The 21374-nt window shown below is 42.5% G+C and overlaps 1 protein-coding gene and 1 long non-coding RNA gene across 4 annotated transcripts in view; one reads left to right on the forward strand and one right to left on the reverse strand.

Annotated features, from left to right (window-relative positions):
* The window catches only part of ZNF12 (zinc finger protein 12), a 25480-nt gene extending 19153 nt beyond the window's left edge, over positions 1–6327 (forward strand). The window contains exon 5 of the mRNA XM_065923757.1: positions 5239–6327. Within this exon, the coding sequence (XP_065779829.1) occupies positions 5239–5258 (20 nt within the window). The 3' untranslated portion in view covers positions 5259–6327. The remainder of the gene's footprint in view (positions 1–5238) is intronic.
* The window catches only part of LOC136160294 (uncharacterized), a 17873-nt gene extending 5862 nt beyond the window's left edge, over positions 1–12011 (reverse strand). The window contains exons 1-5 of one of the 3 annotated variants that reach the window (XR_010661598.1): positions 7304–12011; positions 5883–5941; positions 4103–4243; positions 3739–3832; positions 2411–2465 (exon numbers count right to left, since the gene is read on the reverse strand). This is a non-coding gene — a long non-coding RNA (uncharacterized lncRNA). Of the gene's footprint in view, positions 1–2410; positions 2466–2793; positions 3833–4102; positions 4244–5882; positions 6014–7303 lie in introns of those variants that run through there. The other 2 variants (XR_010661596.1, XR_010661597.1) reach the window with 2 other exon arrangements.
* Positions 12012–21374: the final 9363 nt, after the last annotated feature.

Raw genomic sequence — 21374 nt, forward strand, 5'->3', positions numbered from 1 at the left:
ATGTGTAGTCTTCTCTTGTGTTGTTGGAAGAGGGTGTTTGCTATGACCAGTGTGTTCTCTTCACAAAATTCTGTTAGCCTTTGCCCTGCTTCATTCTGTATTCCAAAGCCAAATTTGCCTGTTATTCCAGGTATCTCTTGAATTCCTACTTTTGCATTCCAGTCCCCTATAATGAAAAGGACATCTTTTTTGGTTGGTTCTGAAAGGTCTTGTAGGTCTTCATAGAACTGTTCAACTTCAGCTTCTTCAGCATTATTGGTTGGGGCATAGACTTGGATTAATGTGATATTGAATGGTTTGCCTTGGAAGTGAACAGAGATCATTCTGTCCACCCAGGGATGGTGGGATGAGATTTAGCACTTCCCTGTAGCTCAAATGTTAAAGAATCTGCCTGCAATGCAGGAGATTAGGGTTCAATCCCTGGGTTGGGAAGATCCTCTGGAGAAGGTTATAGCAATCCACTCCAGAATTCTTGCCTGGAGAATCCCATGGACAGAGGAGCCTGGCAGGCTACAGTCAGTGGGGTTACAAAGAGCCGGACCTGACTTAACAGCCTTTGTCTATAAGGTCATAAATAAGAAAAGTTAGGTGTATTTGAAAAAACCTAACACATTTCTTATGTAAATAAATTTATTACATCAGTGATTCTCACTTTTTAGTCCCAAGCTCCTAGGATGAAATCCTGAGCATATATTTTCTCTTTTGATCAGAAAATGGAAAAATAGAAAACATCTGCTATATTGGAAAAGGGAGCATAAAACTATAATGAACACACATAGATTTGCTGTTTTAAAAAGAAGACCATCAGAACTTAAAAGAAAAAAGTAAAGCTGAGGGAAACACAAAGATAACTGGGTGATTACCCCAACAAAAACCATGAATAGGAAGTAGAACAAGGAATATGAGTGTACATGGATATCAGAAAACATAACAGAGGAAATCTTAGGTATGGGATAAAACATTGTATGAATTCAGATACAGCCCACTTACCTATAAGCCAATGGGAAAATAAGACATAGTACTTGTTCAAGATATCCTTACAAAAATACATGACAAAACAGTTTTAAAAATATTCACTCCCAATTCATTACAAGTCACAATCTGACAGGTTTTTACACTCAGCAGTCTGCTTTTCAGCTTTCCTTCCACAAAAATTTATTAGTCCTCCAGGAAATGTATCTCCCTTTCCCTCCTCCTCTGCTTCTGTCTCTGCCCCCTCCTTTCCTCACATACTTATTTCAAATAATGCCTCTTAAACCCCATTTTCTCCAACACTGAAGTAGTTACTGCCTATATTTTATTAACACACTATGGAAAGGACTAACTTTATCCAATAGTACTTGATAACTCAATATATATCATATGATTTTGTTCCTCTCTCCCAACTACATCCTATGCTCCTAGCAGGTTTCATTATATCTCTACTTGCCTTTGAGTCCCCCTGAGTAGATATATAGTTGGCAGCTCTCAAATAGTATCAGAATTACCTGGAAATTTTAGAATTTTTATTTCATACTGCAGTATAGTTGACTTGCAATGTGGCATCAGTTTCAGGCAGATAACAGTGATTCAGCTATACATAAACACATACCTACTCTTTTTCAGAGTCTTTCTCCATATAGGTTTTTACAGAGTATTGAGCAGAGTTCCCTGTACTATACAGTAGGTCCTTGTTGGTTATCTATTTTACATACAGTACTGTGTGTATATTAATCCCAACCTCCTAAATTATCCCTCCCTGGCCCCAGAATTACCTGGAAATTTTTATTCAAAACATAGAAGATAAACTGTCATAGGTCAGTGTCAATATATATGCCTTATGAATCAGAATTTGCAAGTAAGTGATGTAGGCCTATATACTTAGGAAATGCTTTCTGAACAGTCGGTCAAACCTATGAGTATTAATAGATGAGCATATCTGTTATGTATTACCCATCAAGCGAAAGAAAAGGAAAAAAATTTTAAAAAACGAGGCCCCACAAGCTCTCCAGTGCATGGTGAGGTCTGAGTCCTTGTGGCTCAGCCACTAACTGAAATGTGAATTCTACGAGGGGAGAGAGTACAAAGCACTTCAAAACAGGTGTGAACCTGAGCTCAAACATCAACTAGTGTAAAACACAGAAGCGTTAACTACACACCATGCACAGTCCTAAACTCTTTCTACAGGGTCTGGAAAGGCAAACCTCAAAAACAGGTGCAGGTGTGGGTAAGACATACGTATGAGCAGTATGTAGGAGGTAGATCAAATGGAACTTAACCCTAAGTGTCTGGGCAACATCAACAAAAAAGGATGAATATGGCTTGACGTGTTTAAGAAGAGGAGTCTTAAGTAATAGAGGGCAGTCCTAGGTTTATATAAGACCAACAACAAGACAAAACAGATGGTTTAGATTTTAAAATATATACTTACAATTAGGAATGAAGTAAGGCCTCAGAGAATAAGGTTCTCGTTTTGAGTGAGGTCACTGGAAGGTAAGAATAAAAGGTAGAGAAGACAGTTTTCAAAAGAAAATTAAAAAGGAAGAGAAACTAGGGAGAGATCAGTACTACATGTGCTTTTTGTGGTCGTCAGAAACAGGAGAAGAAAAGTGTTAGAACCTAAGTAAGTGGAAACAAGGAATGTGATATTTACATTTTGGAAGAAAAGATTTCAGGGTTAGTCTCCGCCATACTGACAAAGAACTAACACCTCAGGTAAAATGCAGCATAGAGGGCGGATAAGGCTGAGATAGAGGAGGTGGAATTTTTCAGTCACTGGGTAAAGCAAAAAGCTGAACTCTGAGTAACAGATGAGTACTGAGGAAGCGTTAAAGGGAAGAGACATTGGAAGCCTAGTTGTTAACAAACTTCCCAGGAGACAGAGTGATCAAATGATCAGAACTGTTTGCTAAAACGTCTTAATAACAATGTCATAATTTTTAGCAAATGCTATTTCACTGTCATACTTTTTCTCTCTCTGATTACCAATGAAGTTGTAGATATTCTTATCTATCATTTGTGTTTTTTCCCATTTGTGTCTCCTTTCCATGTATGTCTTTTGTTCACTTCTCTCTTGGGCTGTTGGACTTTTTCTTATGAATGGTAGGAATTTATTATTTGACAAACTTTTATTAAATGCTGAACACACTATATGAGGTAGTGGAAACAGATATGAAAGAAACAAGACCCTGTTCCCATGTAGTTTACATCCTAGTGGAAGTAAAGAGAAATTAAGTAGAATAATGTAAAATGCCTTGTTTAAATTTCTATTTGAGAAAAGTGTGTAAGCTTCAGGAGCTCAGGGAAAGTGCTGGTTTATCAGTGTATCTTCAACTCCAAGAGCATGGGTGGCACAGGATAGGAATATTGGCAGAATGAATAAATGAATGCCAGGGCAGGTGCAGGAACTGAAAAGAAAATAGTCCATGAAAATGGAGGGAAATGAATACTAGAGAAGGAGAAACCAAGAACAAAGGTCTAAGAAGAGGCAGGCAGGCGGTCAATGCTGGGAACAAGAATGGTCACCTTCCTTAAAAGTCAGGCAGGAAAGGAAAGCACTGGTGTTTTAAGAGTGGTGGAAAGAAGTGCAGTTCGGGTTACCTGAGGCAGGCTGGCTTGCCATTCAGTTACTTTCAAAGGTCTGAGGCCCCTGCAGAGTATTACTGACACAGAGGTCAAAGGTCCCAGCTTCTGAACCAATCTGCCTGCTCCACATTTCCAGTGGCTTCTTTTTTCCCAACATGATAATGGTTAACTCACCTGGACCACTCCAGCCTGGGAATTCTCTCTAATGGCCACAGCTCTTCTCCTTGCTCCAGCTTGATGATCACCTCTGGTTTGGCAATGCAGTACCCTGTGAGTAAGACATGGGCTAAGACGTCTGACAAGCTTCTTGGACATCAGAGCCCCTGAAGGATGAGGAAGGTTCAGGAGTCATGTGATAAAGGTGCCCATTTGAACCTCTCTTTTGGAAGGTGACAACAGAAAGCTTTCTGTGCCCAAGCAAACACTTCTGACCCATAAGATGAACACACTAGTATCGTAAAGCTTCACAAAGGGCTCATAAGTTTCGGCAGCTAATGAAAGAAAACTAGTAAGGCATTACACAGAGAAGACTTCTCACCCACAGAGACCAGGTGGCTGTAGTTCTCCAGCATCACATCCCAGCATAGGGTCCTCTGATACCCGTCAGTTGTCACCACTCATCCCGGGTGAAGTCCACAGTCATGTCCTTGAATGACATGGGTCCTTGGCCAGCACACTTCTATTTAAACCAAAGAGATCAGTACTGAGTCACATGAAAGATATGCAAAATGATTCTTAACATGTTTAAGTTTACCATAAATATTATACAGGCTGCCAATCTACACACTGTTGTGTGGTTTACCTTATAGACTGAAGTGGTATTGTGACAGGAAAATCCAGATGGTGTATTAACTTATTAATTCCAACAAAAACTCTGAAGTTCCTACCATGCCTCTGAAATTGTCCCAGCTTGCCAAGACTGTTGAGTTAAATCAGTCCTTTTTGTCTGGCCCTCAAGAAGCTTAAAGCAGACAAATTATATCTACGAATACTCTTCCTGTAGTAAGGTATTATTAGAGCTATGCTAAAAATCAGTGTTACATAATGTAGAAATGATGACTCTATTTTGTGTTGTCTGGCCAGGCTTCGCTGAACAGCAGACCTTTATTAATGTGGTACCACTGCATATGCAGAGTCAAAGAGGCATGAAAAATGCACAGCAGTATGACAGAAACGGGAACAGGGCAGGGCCATGAGAAGATTAAAAGCTGCAAAGGTGTTTGGGAACACACTGTGCAGTAATTCTGGACTCATCCCTGGAATTGAGTGTTCTCCAAAATACTTCATCACCACCCTGAGTGTCACATTTTGAGCACCCCCAATTTATTTTTAATAAGTAACATATTTCTGTTGTTGTTCAGTCACTAAGTCATATCTGACTCTGTCACCCCATGGTCTGTAACCCACCAGCCTCCTCTGTCCTCCACTATCTCCCGTAATTAGCTCAAATTCATGTCCATTGAATTGGTGATGCTATCTAACCATCTCATCCTCTGCCGCTCCCTTCTTCTTTTGCCTTCTTTCCTAGTATTGGAGTAATATATACATTCTCTTAATCCACACAATAATGATAAGCTTAACTTATCTTTCTTTCATTAAATGTTTAAATGTAACCAATCTACTGTCTTCTTCCCAGTGGAGAAGAAAGCACCGGGGTATCTTGTGCCTCCACAGGTGGGAGGTGTGGCCACTGAAGACAATGAGGAGCCAGTGAAGACACACATGCAATCTCTGTCGCAGCCCTAACATTTACATTAGACAGCAACAAGGAGCTTCCCTGGTGCTCAGTGGTGGAGAGTCCACGTGCCAATGCAGAGGATATAGGTTTGATCCCTGATGTGGGAGGATCCCACATGCCATGGAGCAGCTGAGCCCATGCACCACAACTACTGAGTCTATGCTCTAGAGCCCAGAAGCTGCAACTATTGAACCCACGTGCCCTAGAGCCCATGCTCTGAAATAAGAGAAGCCACCATAATGAGAAGCCTGCACACCTCGACTAGAGTAGCTCCCACTTGCCACAACTAAAGAAAAACCCTGTGCAGCAACAAAGACCCAGCACAGCCAAAAATAAATGCATGAATAAAATATTAAAAACTAAAATTTAAAAAAAAAGGAAAGAAATGATGACATCTTAAAGGCAGTATAGCCTAGATGCCACCCAGGATGAGGTGAGGGGCAGCAAGGACAAGATGAACCCCATTCTGGTAGCTTTTTATCTGTTTCTACTATTCCATCTTAATATATGAACACACTAATATAACACCAGGAAATCCACTGGAAAACAAAATAGGGAACAGAGAAGAGAAACACTTCACCTGGCATTTGCTCATTTTCTGTTGTTCTTGGAAGACTGTCCAAACCTGGGAAGGCATTCCTGGAAGAGGAAGAGGCAACAGGATGATGAGAGCTCCTTGATGCTCCACAAGCCAGCTGGATAACTGTGATCCTGGAGAAGGAGAGGAAGGCTAACAGCTGCCCCTTAGTGACTCCTGAAATCTGCAACGTTCCCTTACTGCTTTAACTACTTACAACCCTGCCCACTAACACAGAAACATCTAAAGCAGAATTATTAAGCAGATGATAGTGTCTCAAAATATGATGCCTTCGTTAAAACTGATATTGCAGGGGAGAAAACCTAAAGGCTATTTTGTGTAACTGTTTTACTGCTAAGATATTAACCCCTTGAGTCTGAGAATCCTCATAGTTTTGAAAAAAAGGGATAGGGGCCTTAAACTTAGGTGTTTTGTGGGTGTTTTGTTTTTTTTTAACTTTTTTTAACTTGCTGTTACTCAGAAGGTTTTTTTTTTTTAAGGAAACACGTTTCTGTGTGATCCTGTGGAAAGCACAAGCCAGTACTTCCATGTGCCTCTTAACTGATTCTTCACTAGTCAATTCCCCTTCGAGTTTTTTTTCCTTCTGTCAAATGAGACAAAAACACACAATCCTGGCAAACCCTCCGGGAACTACTGCTACTCTTGATTGAGAGTAGTAACAACAGAAAAGTTGTTACTTTTCTAAGAACAGGAACAACAGAAAAACACAACTCCAGATGCTGGACATGGTTACAAAGCTGACCAGCTTCTGTAAAGGAGTAGTGGAGAATGAAGGGAAGGGAGAATCGCCCAGCACCCCACCACACCGATCACATTTCTCATGCCTTCCGTCCCTATCCCCAGTTCCCTTCTCTCTTCCCCTGAGCGACACGCTCCTTTTCTGGGTTTCTGCCGTTGCTTTCCTGGAGCTCGGATGGGGTTTGGGTCCGAGGGTGGAAGGCAGGGGGGTTTTCCCGGTGAGATTCCCGGAGCCCCCTCCTTCTGACCTCGGTAGAGATGCCTTGTTCCAACAGAGCCTAGGAGACTGATTCACTTCAGCGGGAAGCTACCTCGGGGCCTGCCTCTCTGAGAACACACAGCGACCGGAGACTCTGGGTGCGCCTCCAAAACTGCGAGCCGGCCGCGGCTGGAGTGCCCCCCGGCCCCGGACAGCTGCGCCGCAGAGCGCAGCGAGAGGTAATAGGCCACAAATCTAAGGAAACTAGGGAAATCGGCTGGCGTGCTGCAGTTCGTGGGGTCCTAGAGTCGGATATGACTTAGCGACTAAGCAACAAGGGAAACCCGGCATTCAAACCACCACCGCCTCCAGTCTAGATCCCCCTCACTCACACGGATCCGTATTTGGGCCTGAAAGACGCGTGCCGCGAAGGCTCCACGCCGGGCAGCGTCGGAGCTCGTCTCACCTCTCCGGGATGCGGGGGCCGGCCGGGAGTCAGTCGCTCTGTCCTCTGGGCCGCGCTCGGGCCGCCTCGGCGGTTAGGACGATGGAGACGCCGTAGCCGGCGCGGCCTCTTCCCCAAACGCGGCCCTCAGGGGGTCTCCCGAGTCAGGGACGCGGCCCAGGCGGCAGTACCTCTGACCCCGCCCCGCGCCCCTTCTCGCGGTCTCCAGCAGCCCCCACTCACCAGGGAGCCGACCTCAACGCGCGACAGCACGGGGACAAGACGGAGACCACAGGCACGCCCCGCCCGGAACCGACGCGCGCCTGCGCCCAGAGCCCGACGCCGCGAGCCGGAGGCCCTCGGGAGGCTCCGCCCATGTGGGCGGGGCCTGTGCGGGCCCCGCCCGCCACGCGCCCCCACAACATTCCCCTCACTCACGCGTCACCAATACCTCCTCACTTCACTCCCGCCTCACCTCACCCCCTTCACCTGCCCCGCCCCCTCTCACCGCACCCTGCATCGCCCCCGCCCCAACTCCTCTGCGTCATCCTTCAGCCCCACCTGGAGATGAGGGGCTTCCTCGCAGCCGCCAGCCAGCAAGGGAGAGATTTAACAACACAGATGAAAAAGTTAAATTGGCCCAGCCAAGCAATTTTTAAAAACATGAATGAAAAAGAAGGGAGGGGGCAAATTTTAAGACGCAATACACGAAAATCGAAGGTAAATACAAATGCACACAAATGAAGATAGGGGAGAGAGTTATCTCACATATTCTTCCAGAGATGACGGTCCTGAACCGTTAGGCGCGTGTATTTCTGACATTTTTACTATAAAGAAAAAATTCTAAAGGATCATGAGGAGTCAGAGAACCGACCTAAGACAGAGGGTATTTAACACTTCCACGTGGTAAAAGGGCTTGCAGATTGGTGGGAAGTATTCTATGTACTGTGTTTTCTGGGGTTGCAGGAATTGGGATATCGCTGACACGAGCTTATCTAAGGAAATATAAGTACTCAGTTATTAATGTTGAACAGTAATATCCTCTGTGCCAAGAAAAGCTGCTTTCTCGGTTCTCTCTCTCACAAACTTGTTTTCCTGGGAAAATTTCCCAGGCGATTCCAAAGGATTTGAAGGTGAAAGTGAGCGTGTCAGTCACTCAGTCATGTCCGACTCTCTGTGACCCCACTAGGCTCCTCTGTCCATGGAATTCTCCAGGCAATTTAAACCAACGCAAAATGGGAATTATAGGGAATTTGGAGAAATTATCATGCAAGCATCCTATTTAACACAGAAACTAGAATTGGCTTGGCTGTCAATAGGATTTTTTTTTTTTTACTATTTTTTAAGATAAAAATTCACTTTTAAAGAACAGAAAGAACAGATTTCAGAAAAACTAAGAAATTTTACTTTTACTTGCAAGTCATTTGATTCCTGTACGTTTCCCCTTTCTTTGTAGGTGGTAATACTGCCTGCTTAGTAAGAAATTCCTTTCTTAAAACTTTTCTCTGAGCCTCCATGTTTGTATTGATAACAACAGTAACACATAACAACATAACACATTTTGAGCCCTTATCACTAACAGGCCAAGAGCTGTTATAAGAGTTTCTACTTATTTGATTCTGGCAACAAAGCTGGGAGGTAGCCATTCTGTTCAGGCAACAGAGGTACTGTTTTATTGAGGTAGAAGTGACATACAGTGTATTGAATGTGTACAAAGTATACAATTTCATAAGTTTGGGCACATGATATACCTATAAAACCATCACCGCATCAAGATATCTCAGTTGGAAAGAATCTGCTTGCAATGCAGTAGACCCCGGTTTGATTCCCGGGTTGGGAAGATCCGCTGGAGAAGGGATAGGCTACCCACTCCAGTATTCTTGGACTTCCCTGGTGGCTCAGCTGGGAAAGAATCTGCCTGCAACGTGGGAGACTGGGTTCAATCTCTGGGTTGGGAAGATCTCTTGGAAAAGGGAAAGGCTACCCACTCCAGTATTCTGTCCTGGAGAATTCCATGGACTGTATAGTCCATGGGTCACAAAGGGTAGGACACATCTGAGCAGCTTTCACTTATCACTTATATCACATCAAGACAATGAACAGATCAGAGTCCGCAAAGTTTCTTCATGCTCCTTTATAATCCATACTTCTTACTTATCCCTAGCCCCCCCTCCAAATTCCCAAGCAATCATTAATCTTTCAGTTGCTATAGATGAATCTGCATTTTCTAGAACTTTTGGATTTTACATAAATGGAATCATATGCCTTTTTTAATGGCATCTTGAAGGCAAAAGAATTATTTTAAGGTTCATCAGTGTTGTTGAATGTATCAATACTATGTTCCATTTTTATTCCCAAGATGTATTCCACCACATGAACAAACTGTTCCTTGTTTACTCATCCACCTGTTACTGGACATTTGGGTGGGTTTCAGTCCATTCATCTTATGTAAATACCTAGGAGTTGAAAAACTGAGTTACATGGTAGATATATATTTAACATTTTAAGAAACTGCCAAACAGACTGTTTTACATTCCCACCATTGATGTATGAGAGTTTGGGGAGCTCCACATGCTTCCCAGTATTGGCTATGTCAGTGTGTTTAGTTATAGTCATTTTCATAGGTGTGTAGTAGTATCCTATCATGGCTTAAATTTGTATTTTCCTGGGAACTCCCAGGTGGTCCAGTGGTTAAGATGCCATGCTTCCATTGCAGGCTCACAGCATTGCAGGAGGGGGTCATAGATTCAATCCTTGGTTGAGGAACAGGGATCCTGCATGCTGCATGGCACAGCCAAAAAAAAAAAAAAAGGAATTGTATTTTCCTAATGATTGGTAATGCTGAGTTTCCTAATTACATTCACATGACTAATTACCATACATGTAACTGCTTGAGTGAAGTGTCCAAATCTTTTGCCCACTTTTGAAAATTGAGATTCTTTGTTTTCCTATTATTGACGTTTCAGAGTTCTTTTTTTTTAAGTTGAAATGCATAATTGAATTATTAAAGATAATCAGTAAACCTTTATATCCACTACTGGAATATACACAGTCAGCAGAATTCAGTGCTTACAGGCTATAAGTGTAATGCAAAACAGTAAAGAACAGCTGCTAAGTTAATTGAATATTTCCATTTTTATTAATTGCAATCATTTAAATTGAAAAGGACTGTATAATACATTTAATTAGTTTATATACTTATAAACTGAAATATTTATTTTCATTCTGCTGTCAGATTATTTTTATCATTGGGACTTTTTATTTAATTGAACTGTGTTTCTGGATACAACTCCTGTATCCAATATGTGACTTGTAAATACTTTCTCCCAGTTTTATCATCCTCTTAACAATGTCTTTTGAATTTCTTGACTTTACTAAAGCCTAATATATCACCTTTTCTTTTATGGATCTTGTATCTAAAAGACCTTTGCCTAACCAGTTGTTCAGAAAATTTTCTCCTCCAGGGAATTCTGCGACAGTCCAGTGGTAAAAAGGCTCTGTGCTTCCACTGCAGGGGGCATGGGTTTTATTCCTGGTTGGGGAACTAAGATCCTGTGTGCATTGTGGTGTGGCCAAAAAGGAAAAAAAAAAATTCTCCTGTGTTTTATCAGAAGCTTCATGGTATTAGGTTTTACATTAAATATATGATCTATTTGGGCTGATTTTGGTACCTTGAGGGAGGTATGGATCAAAATACAATTTAATCCAAGATTCTAGTAGGAATTCAGAAGAAGAAAATAGAATGATGGGAAAGCAATGTTATACAATATTGTCTAAGAATTTTCCAGATTTTATGAAATATGTAGTCAAGTCAGAAAACAAAATCGGTTCTGTACAGGACAAATTTTCAAAATCCATACTTCCCCATTAGACTGCTGTCTTTTTTTATTATTATTTGCAGGATTTCCTGGAGTATTTTAGACATTGCAAATATTTTTCCCCTCTGATATATTAGTTTATCTCTAGAATCCTTCGTAATACAAATTTATAAATTTTGAAGCAATCAAATTCATCTCTTTTTTTTTTTTGTCTCATGGCTATGATATTGGAGTTTTGTTATTTCCTACCCTGAGATCACAAAGATATCACCTACATTTTTTTCTGCTAATATTATGGCTTTACTTTTATAGTCAGGTCTTTAATATATTTGGCATGCACTTCTTGATATGAGGTTAAGCAGGGATCCAGTATCATCAGCCAATTGCCCTAACATCATCTGCTGAATAGTCTGTGCTTTCCTCCTATTGGTAGGGTAAGTCACTCCCTGTTTACTCTTCCTCTCCCACAGAAATTTATCAAGGCTCTCAAAAACCTCAGCTGAAAATTTTATTAAAATTGCATTGAATTTGCGGATGAATTTGGGGAGAATTGACATCATTCCTTCCAAGTGCATCGAAATACCACTTACCAGGATTGCTGGATTACAATAACACATGCAACCGCAGAGAAACACTGCTGATATTTCTAGGTTGTGTGACCTCTTCTATAAGTTCTAGTATTTTACCAATGGGTTCTTATATTTTTCTGGATCATGTTATCTAAGAATAATGACATTTTAATCTCTTCCACTGCAAATCTTATATCACCTGTTACCTTGCATGGAAACTCCAGCACTGTGTTAAATTATAGTAGGATGGTGAACACACTTGTTTCCAGTTCATATACCTAAAGTAAAGGGCTTCCTATCTTGGAGAAATAATTCAAGTCAAGCAGGTTGACAAGCACTAGGGAAGACTTTCTGTCTCAGAAAATTCTTACGCCCTCTAATCTAAATGATAGGTTCCAGCCTTTGCCAAGGGCAAGGTTCTGCTTGGTCAGAATTAGGGAAGGAAAAAAATCAAATCCTTATTTCCCTTAGTCACAAACTTATTCATTCACTGGGCATTTCACTGGGCACATACCATTTTTTTCCTGGTCACACTGGCATCAAGGCAGAGGTAGGTCTTCGGTAATAATCTTCTTCAGATCAGTGGGATACAATTTAATCCCATGGAGAAATGTATCCAAAAAATGTGGATTGATTCATGACCCTGGTCAAATTTTCCTCATCCGTTTTGCTTTGTGGACAGGAAACTCTTATGCCTAAACTCTGTTTGTCAATGCTTGTTAAGAATCTGCCCACACCTACTAGGATAGCTATAGTTTTTTAAAGGAAAAGAACGAGTGTTGGTAAGGATATGGAGAAATTAGAACCTGCACATGTTGCTGATGGGAATGTAAAATGGTGCAGCTGTGTCGGAATACAGTTTGGTGGTTCTGCAGCGAGTTAAACAGAATTACCATGTGACCCAGCGATTCCACTCCTAGGCTTTACCCAAAAGATCTGAAACAGGGACTCACATAAATACTTGTCCTTGAGTGTCCACAGCAGCACTGTTGACAATAGTCAAAAGGTGGAAACAGTCCACATCAACAGATGAAGGGATAACTGAAGTGTGGTCTGTACACACAACGGAATATTACCCGGCCTCAGAAAGGAAAACGGTGCTGATACACACTACAACGTGGATGAGCTTTGAGAACATTGTACAAAGTGACATGGCCAAGTGACTCTGGTCACATGTTGTATAATTCTGTTTATATGGAATTAATTTAAATATTTAAAGTTATTAAATTCCTTTTAAATATCCAGGCCAGGAACATCTATGGAGAGAGAGTTGATTGGTGATTGCTGTGGGTTGGGAGGGGGAACCAGGAGTGACAGCTTAACCGGTCTGGGGTTTCCTTTCCAAGTGATAAAGATGCTTAAAACTGGATGGAGGGGGTGGTGCACAGCATGTGAACGTGCTGAATGCTATTGAGCTGTTCACTTGAAAATGGTTAATGTGATGTGAATTTCATCTCAATTAAAAATAAAAAAGAAAGAATCTACATGTGATTTTTACTGCAAGGGTCCAGAACGTTAGGAGGAATGTCTGGATGAAGTAAATATGGTCCAGTGGGAGAAAAATAGATGTGTTGTGACCTCTCTAGGGTTTCTTAGTTTTCCAATGACACTCCCAGAAGAGAGATTCCAAGTCTCTCAGATACACAAACAGATCCAGAACCTTCTATGTACGGAAACTGCAGTGTTTACTGGTCTTTGGCATGGAACTTCACGCATGGTCTCAGCAGGGCTGACATATTTCAACATTGTGGACCAGTCTGTCACACCCCACAAATTCTGGGATCCACAAGCAAATTTCCAGGGAGTTCCCCATTGACGGCAAGGGGTAAGGATATGGTGAGTGGGCATATATACCACTTCTCACTCTGTCTAGTGTATTTTTCCATACCACTGAGGCTGGAAAGCTAAAATCTTCATTTCCCAGACTTCCTTGCTGCTGGGGTTCAAGTTACACTCTACCAGTTAGATGCACTTGTGTGCGATTTGGCTGATGGAAAAAGTAGAGTGGTCTTCCTGTTGCTTCGAGCACTGTGCTGGGAAACACACTAAAAGTGGGAGCAAGATCCTGGTTCCTCCCTGATCCAATTTGTGCCTGAAGAGAGTTCACTTCATGCCCCAAGTTCTCTGTTCCCAGTCAGTGTTCATTTTTACATCTCACCTACCTTTCCCCCCAGCTCTGCTCATCCATGCCCGACTACTTGGGCATGATTTCCACTCTGTCAGTTTCCCCCTGTTCCACAGAAACCTCCTTCCTGAAGTTGCCTATCCTCTAGCTCAAATCAGACTGGCCTATAGCTGCTGGTCTGGGGAGCTCTTTCTCATGAACTGGCTTCGCTATTTCCTACATTCCAAATCTTTTTCTTTCTTTGGCGATTCTTTTCATTTCTGATGTGGCTCTGAGAGGGTAATAGGAAGGCCAGAGGTCTCCAAAGGGAGGAAACAGGCTGCAAGTGTCAGACATTTTTCTCTCTCTCTTAAGCGGCAGGAGGAAACAAACTACAAGCGTTAGATTTTTTTTTTCTCCTTCTCTATACAAATTTAAAGAGATTTCTTTTAAAATTCTGTGTTGCCATGATGACACCTGGTTCCACCTGAACTAAACTTTCTCAGACCCTGAGATGGCATCACCGACTCAACGGACATGAGTTTGAGTAAGCTCCAGGAGTTGGTGATGGACAGGGAAGCCTGGCATACCGCCGTCCATGGGGTCACAAAGAGTCGAACATGACCGAGTGACTGAACTGAACTGATGACAACACCTGGTTCTACCTGAACTTTTCTCAAACCTTGAGATAACCAATTCATTTTTCTTATGGAAATGTTTGTCTTAAGCTGTGTTAATGAACTATGTATTTACCCTAGACTCTTCAAGTCTTCAAGTCAGTTTGCCTAAGGCTCAGAAATGACTTGACAAACCAGTATGTTTTATTCATGCAAATGTTCTCTTAAGCTATGTTAACGAGACTGTATTTGCTTGGAAACCTGCCTTTCTTCAAGATTCATGTCAATCATTTTATGGCTCCGGACAACTCACTTTGTGCCAATATTATCTCAAAATTCATGTTGTGGGTAAGGGACTTGATGTCAGTCTCTGAGTTTTGAGACATTTCCTTTCTTTAATTAGCAGACTGCTATCAGCTATATGATATCTGGCTAAAGACTAGCAGGGAGGCACTTTTCTGCCACCTTCTGATGTCTATGTCAGAAGCTTTCTCTATCTCTCTCATACTTTAATAAAACTTTATTACACAAAAGCTCTGAGTGATCAAGCCTTGTCACTGGCTCCAAATAGAATTCTTCTCCTCCGGAGGCCAAGAATCCTGGCGTCTTTCATGGCTCAGCAACAACCTTTCAGTTCCCAAGCACACTGAATGGATGGTAAATTTTCTGAATTCTTGCATGTCAAAAAATATCATTATTTGTCCTCATAAGAAAGAGCTTGTCTGGATATTGAATTTCAGGTAGAAAATTTATTTTTTCCTTAGAGGAAAAAAAATCAACCTAGTAGCACTGAACACCCCAGCACCCAAACTGTGGTCCCTAAATATCACTTCCCTCTAAAGCAGTCAGGGCTTTTGGAGAATAGGCTAACTAGAGGTTTTGGGTAGGAAATTTTCAAGGTAAGCCTGGGACATCCTTTCAAATAAGGAAGTAAGGAAGCTACTAATGATTGTTACTGTTGTGTAAAAGGACATTAGAGCCAACTACAAGAGGCTCCAGTTAGCTATAGATGGAACAATTTGAGCATTAATAAGAACAGTAAAAAACAAAAAAAGTACTAGAGTTTAGATAACTCTAAAGGAAAAGACTAGTAACTGCAATGGATTAAAACAATTCTCAAAAAATCATCTCTTTGAAACCTGTGCAGGATGCTAGAGAATCAAGTTTTTTTGAAAACTGATAAAGAATCCACTCAGAAACAGAGTAGAATAGTGGTTGCCAGAAATGGGGATGGGGGAAATGGGGAGATTTTGGTCAAAGGGTAAAAACTTCCAGTTATAAGTTCTGGGGATCTAATGTATAGCATGGTGATCACAGTCAATGACACTGTAGTGTAGACTGGAAAGTGGCTAAGAGTGTAGATCTTACATGTTTTCATCACAAAAAAATAATAATGGTAACTACGTGAGGTGACTGATGTGTTAATATTGTTAACCTTATTGGAATAATTTTGAAATATATATGTGTATCAAATGATCACATTGTACACCTTAAACTTACACAATGTTATATGTCAACTATATCTCAATGGAGCTGGGAAAAATGAAAATGGATTAACTTATTTTAAAAAGAAAAAGAGTCAAGCTTTTTTTTCCCCTGCCTTTTGTACACAAATTGTTCCTTGAGTTACAAAATAGTTGATGAAGGAAAGCTTCTATTTGGGGAAGTAAGCAGCTAATACATGAGAAAGAAGTGGTCAATTATTGCCATTGTAACCCCTAGTGAATTATCAGATCTGAGCACTAATCATCAATAATGCTAATGTCACACTAGGCGAGATATCCAGACCTGTGTGTGCTTCCTGGTGGAAGTACACATCACCAATGAAGTAGTCTTTGGACGGGGCATGGTAAGGAACATGAATCTAATTAATTTTCAAAAATGTAGGGTAAACATATTAATAACATGACACATCCACACTCAATATAAGTCCAGACTGTGGGAACCATCACAGGACAAAAGAGCTAATCTTCCCAACAAATAAATTCCAGGAGGAAAAAATAAGATTTGGGGACCCTAAAGATTAAGAGAGACATAAGAAACATATTGACAAGTTGCGATGTATGAACCTTATCTGGATCCTGACTCAGACGAATTATTAAAACACACACACACACACTTACAAGACAATTAGCAACATCTGAACACTGCATGATATTGAACAATTATTGTCAGCAACTTTAGGCATTAAAATGGTAGTGTGGTTTGTGTTTCTTCAAGAATCCTTACCTTTTTGATTTAAGGTAATCCTTACATTACCTTCCTTACCTATACTCAAATAGCTAACAGATGACATGATAAGGTGGCATCCCAAGAGGCACTAGTGGTAAAGAACCCGTCTGCAAATGCAGGAGACATAAGAGATGTGGGTTCAATCCCTGGGTGGGGAAGATCCTCTGCTTGAGGGCATGGCAACCCACTCCAGTATTCTTGCAGGAGAATCCCATGGACAGAGGAGCCTGGTGGGCTACAATCTATAGGGTTGCAAGGAGTCAGACATGACTGAAGCGATTTAGCATGCACTCACAACATGGCAAGATGTCAAGAATTTGTCTTAAGACAATCAAGGTACTGGAAGAGAGAGTGTTCAGTAGGAGTGTAGGTGAAGCAAGTTTGGCCGTAAGTTAACAATGACTTAAGGTAGGTGATGGGCACAATGCATTCAGTGTGCTGTTCTTTCAAGTTTTGTATATATTTGAAACCTTCCAGAATAAATCTCAAAATAAAAAGAGTAATTCTCATAAGAAGGTTGCATGGTTTACTTCCATTATGTTAATGAGATATCTGTATGTCAGTGTATTTCTGTTTTTCTACAGGGGACTGAATCTTTTCCTCTCTAGAAAAATTTAAAATCTATATTTGTTAATGTCTATATTTGTTGTCCTGGATTTCCACAAGAATGTATCTAGCAATAGAGTCCCTTCACTCTGCTCAGCACTTGGCATGCCCTTTCATTCTGAATACCCAGGTCCATGACCACTAGGAAATTATCATCTGTTATTTCTGTTAATTTCTTCAATCACCATTTTTTTTTCTTTCCTTATGGACGTTCTACTAGTTTGGTGTGGAGACTCTTGGTGGATTTGCTTCATCTGGAAGGATTCTTTCAAATGTCTGGTGGCCCTTGGTTGAATAATGTTGCTAGAAATGCAGGAATATCTATCTGCACATCTAAGGATTTCTGGAGATACATAAATGTTTCACACATGACAAGTTTCCCTTTAGGAAGAGCAGGGGGTGGGCAGCCACCCTCCTGAGGGGCTCCTGAACAGCCAACTAAAGATGGTTTTATTCTGGGGGGCTAACACCCAACACGAGGAAGGATACATGTGGCTGTTAGAAAATGACTGCAAAATTCTCTGACATCCCTGCTACTGAGAATTGGGGTTCTATGCCCCTCCCCTCAAAAGAACTTTGGCCAATGGAGTATGGTAGAAGTGACACAATGTGACTTCTCAGCAGAGGTCATAAAAGGCCACACAGATCCTGCCTCGTGTAAAATGTGCTCACACCTGTGGTATCCAGTCATTTGAAGACAACCAGGCCACACGAGGGTGGAGGGCACCTGGGGGCATGCTAGCCCAAGTCCAGGTGTACGATTCCAGCTGCCCAGTCTGCCCCAGCGGAGGTCCCAGATCTCATGGAGCAGAGAAAAGCCAGCCCCACTACACCTGTCTGAAGTCCTGACCCACAGAGCCCGTGCACACAGTCAAATGGTGGTTGTATTAAATCACTCAGTCTGGGGTTGTTTTTGACAAGGAAGAAGTCATCAAAACACTGGACAGGAGACAGCTTCTGCTTCTCCTCCATGACCACCCACGTATCTGCAGCAAATACGAATGCATTCCAGTTGCCCGGCGCCCTGGGACTATCATACATGCAGTAACCTGGTCTCTGCACAGCCACCTCCGAGGGCACCTTTGGAAGGCTGTGGGATCCCAGGTCATGCAGGCCAGGACAGATGTCCTAGTCAGGGCCCTGTGCCTCCCTGAGCGCTTGAGCCCTGCAAATGCAGGGAGTCGGGAAGGTGAGCATCGAATCTCTGTAACCTCTACTAAAATTTTGAAAGTTCCCAGGCTCCCCCATACTGGTCAGGTCTCTACCTGCTGCAGGTTATGGAAAACCAGCTCCAACTGTCCTTCGAGCAAAACGTTATACCTGTAGGACTTGGGTAACAGCTCTCTCCAGCAGTATCATCAGCCTTCTCTCTGCAAATCCAAGCCAGGCTCTCCCCACATGACAAACACAGCATCTGCTTACAACACAAAGCACATCCCACCAACCTAGCGAACAACACCCCCTCCAACTTGAAAGAGGACTTCTTTCCCCTTCATAACGATGAATGACGCAAAGAGCTGACTCATTGGAAAAGACCCTGATGCTGGGAAAGATTTGAGAGCAAAAGGAGATGGTTGGATGGCATCACTGACTCAACGGACTCTGGTAGATAGTGAAGGACAGGAAAGCCTGGCATGCTGCATTGCATGAGGTTGCAACGCGTCGGACACAACTTGGCAACTGAACAACAACGATGGAGGAACCAAGCTAACTGCTTGCTTAGCTCCTCTGCTCTCCCCCGAGCCATTGTCATGGGGCCAGCCCACCCAGGATGGGGGGGTTAGGTTGCCCCCAGAAAGACATTTTCCATTAAAGGAGGTGGCTTTTCTATCAGCTCCAATTTCTGAAAGGGTCAGGCACACACTGGAGAATCACTGCCTGGGCTTGAATCGTGGCAAACCTTGGGCAGGAGACTTTTCTGTGTCTCAATTTCCTCATGTGCAAAATGGGACTGAAAATAATAATGTGTTGTATCCAATTTATTCACATAAAGCACTCAGAACAGCATCCAGGACACAGATGCTGTAGAGGTGTGAGCAGCTGTTAGGCCAGCCAGCTCTGGCATCTGCCTCTCTGAGAGGGGACAGAAGGGAGGAAAGAAGGGCTCTGGGCTTCCAAAAATGTACACTGTCCTGGCTTCCCACACCCCACCCACTGCCTAGGTCACCAAGGTCCACCCGAGTTCCCTCATGACCTTAGACACAGGGGTTCAGACCGAGGTGCACGTGAACAGAAATTTAGAGTCCCAGCCCAGTCTCTTGTCTTTGCTTGCCTGGACACTGGGAAAGCACCCCCTCCCATATCTGGGGGTGGTCCTCACTCAGAAGGGGGCTGGAGTGTAGGGGAATTCCAACCATGGTTTCCACACTGCAGGTCATGACTCATTATGGGGTGAGGTATGTGTGTGTGTGTTTAATGAAACAAATATGGTGGGATTAAAAAAAATGCAAGGATTTAGTAGTGGCTCATTAAAGTGTGCGTTCGCATGCACATACGCACTATGTAAGAGGGGTTTCTCACTGTGGGTTAGAAGCCAAGTTTTCAAAGCGCTGAGTTAGAGAAGTAGAATGTTTTAAGGAGCTTGAGCACTGAACATGCCCTCAGCATAGCCAGAGGGAGCCCCCAGTAGGGGGTTCTGCTCAAGGATTCTGCTGAACGAATGAATGAACAGAAAGAAAGGGGACTTCCTACTGGTCCCCTGCCTCAGGGCCCTCTGGGAACCACAGGAGAGGCTGTAGCAGGAAATACAGGACACAAACCCAAATAGTGAAGGAGCCATAATCTAAGAGAAGCCAACTCGGTCTGGTAGAAATACTTTCTATCTACAGCCACAGAAATACCTTAGCAGAGGCCACAAGGTTTTCTTTTTGCTTTTAAAAAACCTGTTTATATGTTTAAAAGAAATAGATGCAAGCCATTCAGCTCTCTGTAAAATGCAGAACCAAGTTAAATGGAATGCTGATGGCATGTACTGAAGCGGTCACAGACTGCCAGCACTTTCTCGCTGCCCTGGGAGAACATGGCACCAGGCTGGAGTTAGCCGTGTTAGCGTTAGTTTCTCAGTTGTGTCTGACTCTTTGCAACCCCATGAACTGTAGCCCTCCAGGCTCCTCTGTCCATGGAATTCTCCAGGCAAGAATACTGGAGTGGGTTGCTATTCCCTTCTCCAGGGGATCTTCCCAACCTATGAACCCAAGTCTCCTACATTGCAGGCAGATTCTTTACCATCTGAGCCACCAGGGAAGCTGTCCCCCATGGCCATTTAGCTGCATCTCAAAATTTAAGTATGAATGCCCTTTGACCCAGCATCAGCACTTCCAGGGTTTTATCTCATATCAACCGGTACCTTAAAAATCTACATAACTGCAGATGCACGTAGAGGAATCTATGTTGCAGCACTGTTCGCAACAGTGAGAAGTTGGAAACAAACAGCCATTGGTGGAGGAGCTCTGGGTGATGATGGAACATCCACAAAACGAAGATGGTATGACGGGGCAGTTCAGAGTGAGGAAACTGTCAGGTAAGAAAGCATGTTATCACGGCTAGATGAAAAAAGCAAGTAGTAGAGAGCATGTAAGGCATGTCCGGAGTTTTAAAACATTTCCATGTGAAGAAATGTGCTCCCCATGCCTGCAGCAACCAGGATGTCTGATGGCTGGACCTGGCGGGACTACGGGAAGAGCATGTACTTAACTCATTTTTGTACTGTTGGAAATTTTACAACTAGCATGGGTTTTGAAATCAAGGGAAAAAATTAAATAATGAACAAGGATCATAAAGCTTTATTTAATAAATATAATCCAAACCTTCAAAATACTCCATATGTAGCCAATTAGGAAAAGGAAAAAAAAAGGTTATAAGGAAATGTTTGAAGGGATTACGTGGAAGGGTGTCAGGAGAAAGGGAGGAGGATGGGAAGATTCAAGCAATAAAGGTTAAGTGGAGACCAGAGGGTGCTCAGGACCTCACAATTCTCAAAGCGCCCCCTTCACGGGCCATGTCTCAGGGGGCCCTGGGGGCTTCCAATCCTCCTTGGCCATGATTCGAGATGCTAGACTGACATTTGTGGAATGAATCAGGACTCCAGAAATTTGGAAATCCTCTCAAAACCAGGGAGGCGGTCTACCTTTTCTATAACCATCAGGA

The sequence above is a fragment of the Muntiacus reevesi genome, chromosome 2 (genome assembly GCF_963930625.1).
Source record: "Muntiacus reevesi chromosome 2, mMunRee1.1, whole genome shotgun sequence".
NCBI classification, from domain to species: Eukaryota; Metazoa; Chordata; class Mammalia; order Artiodactyla; family Cervidae; genus Muntiacus; species Muntiacus reevesi.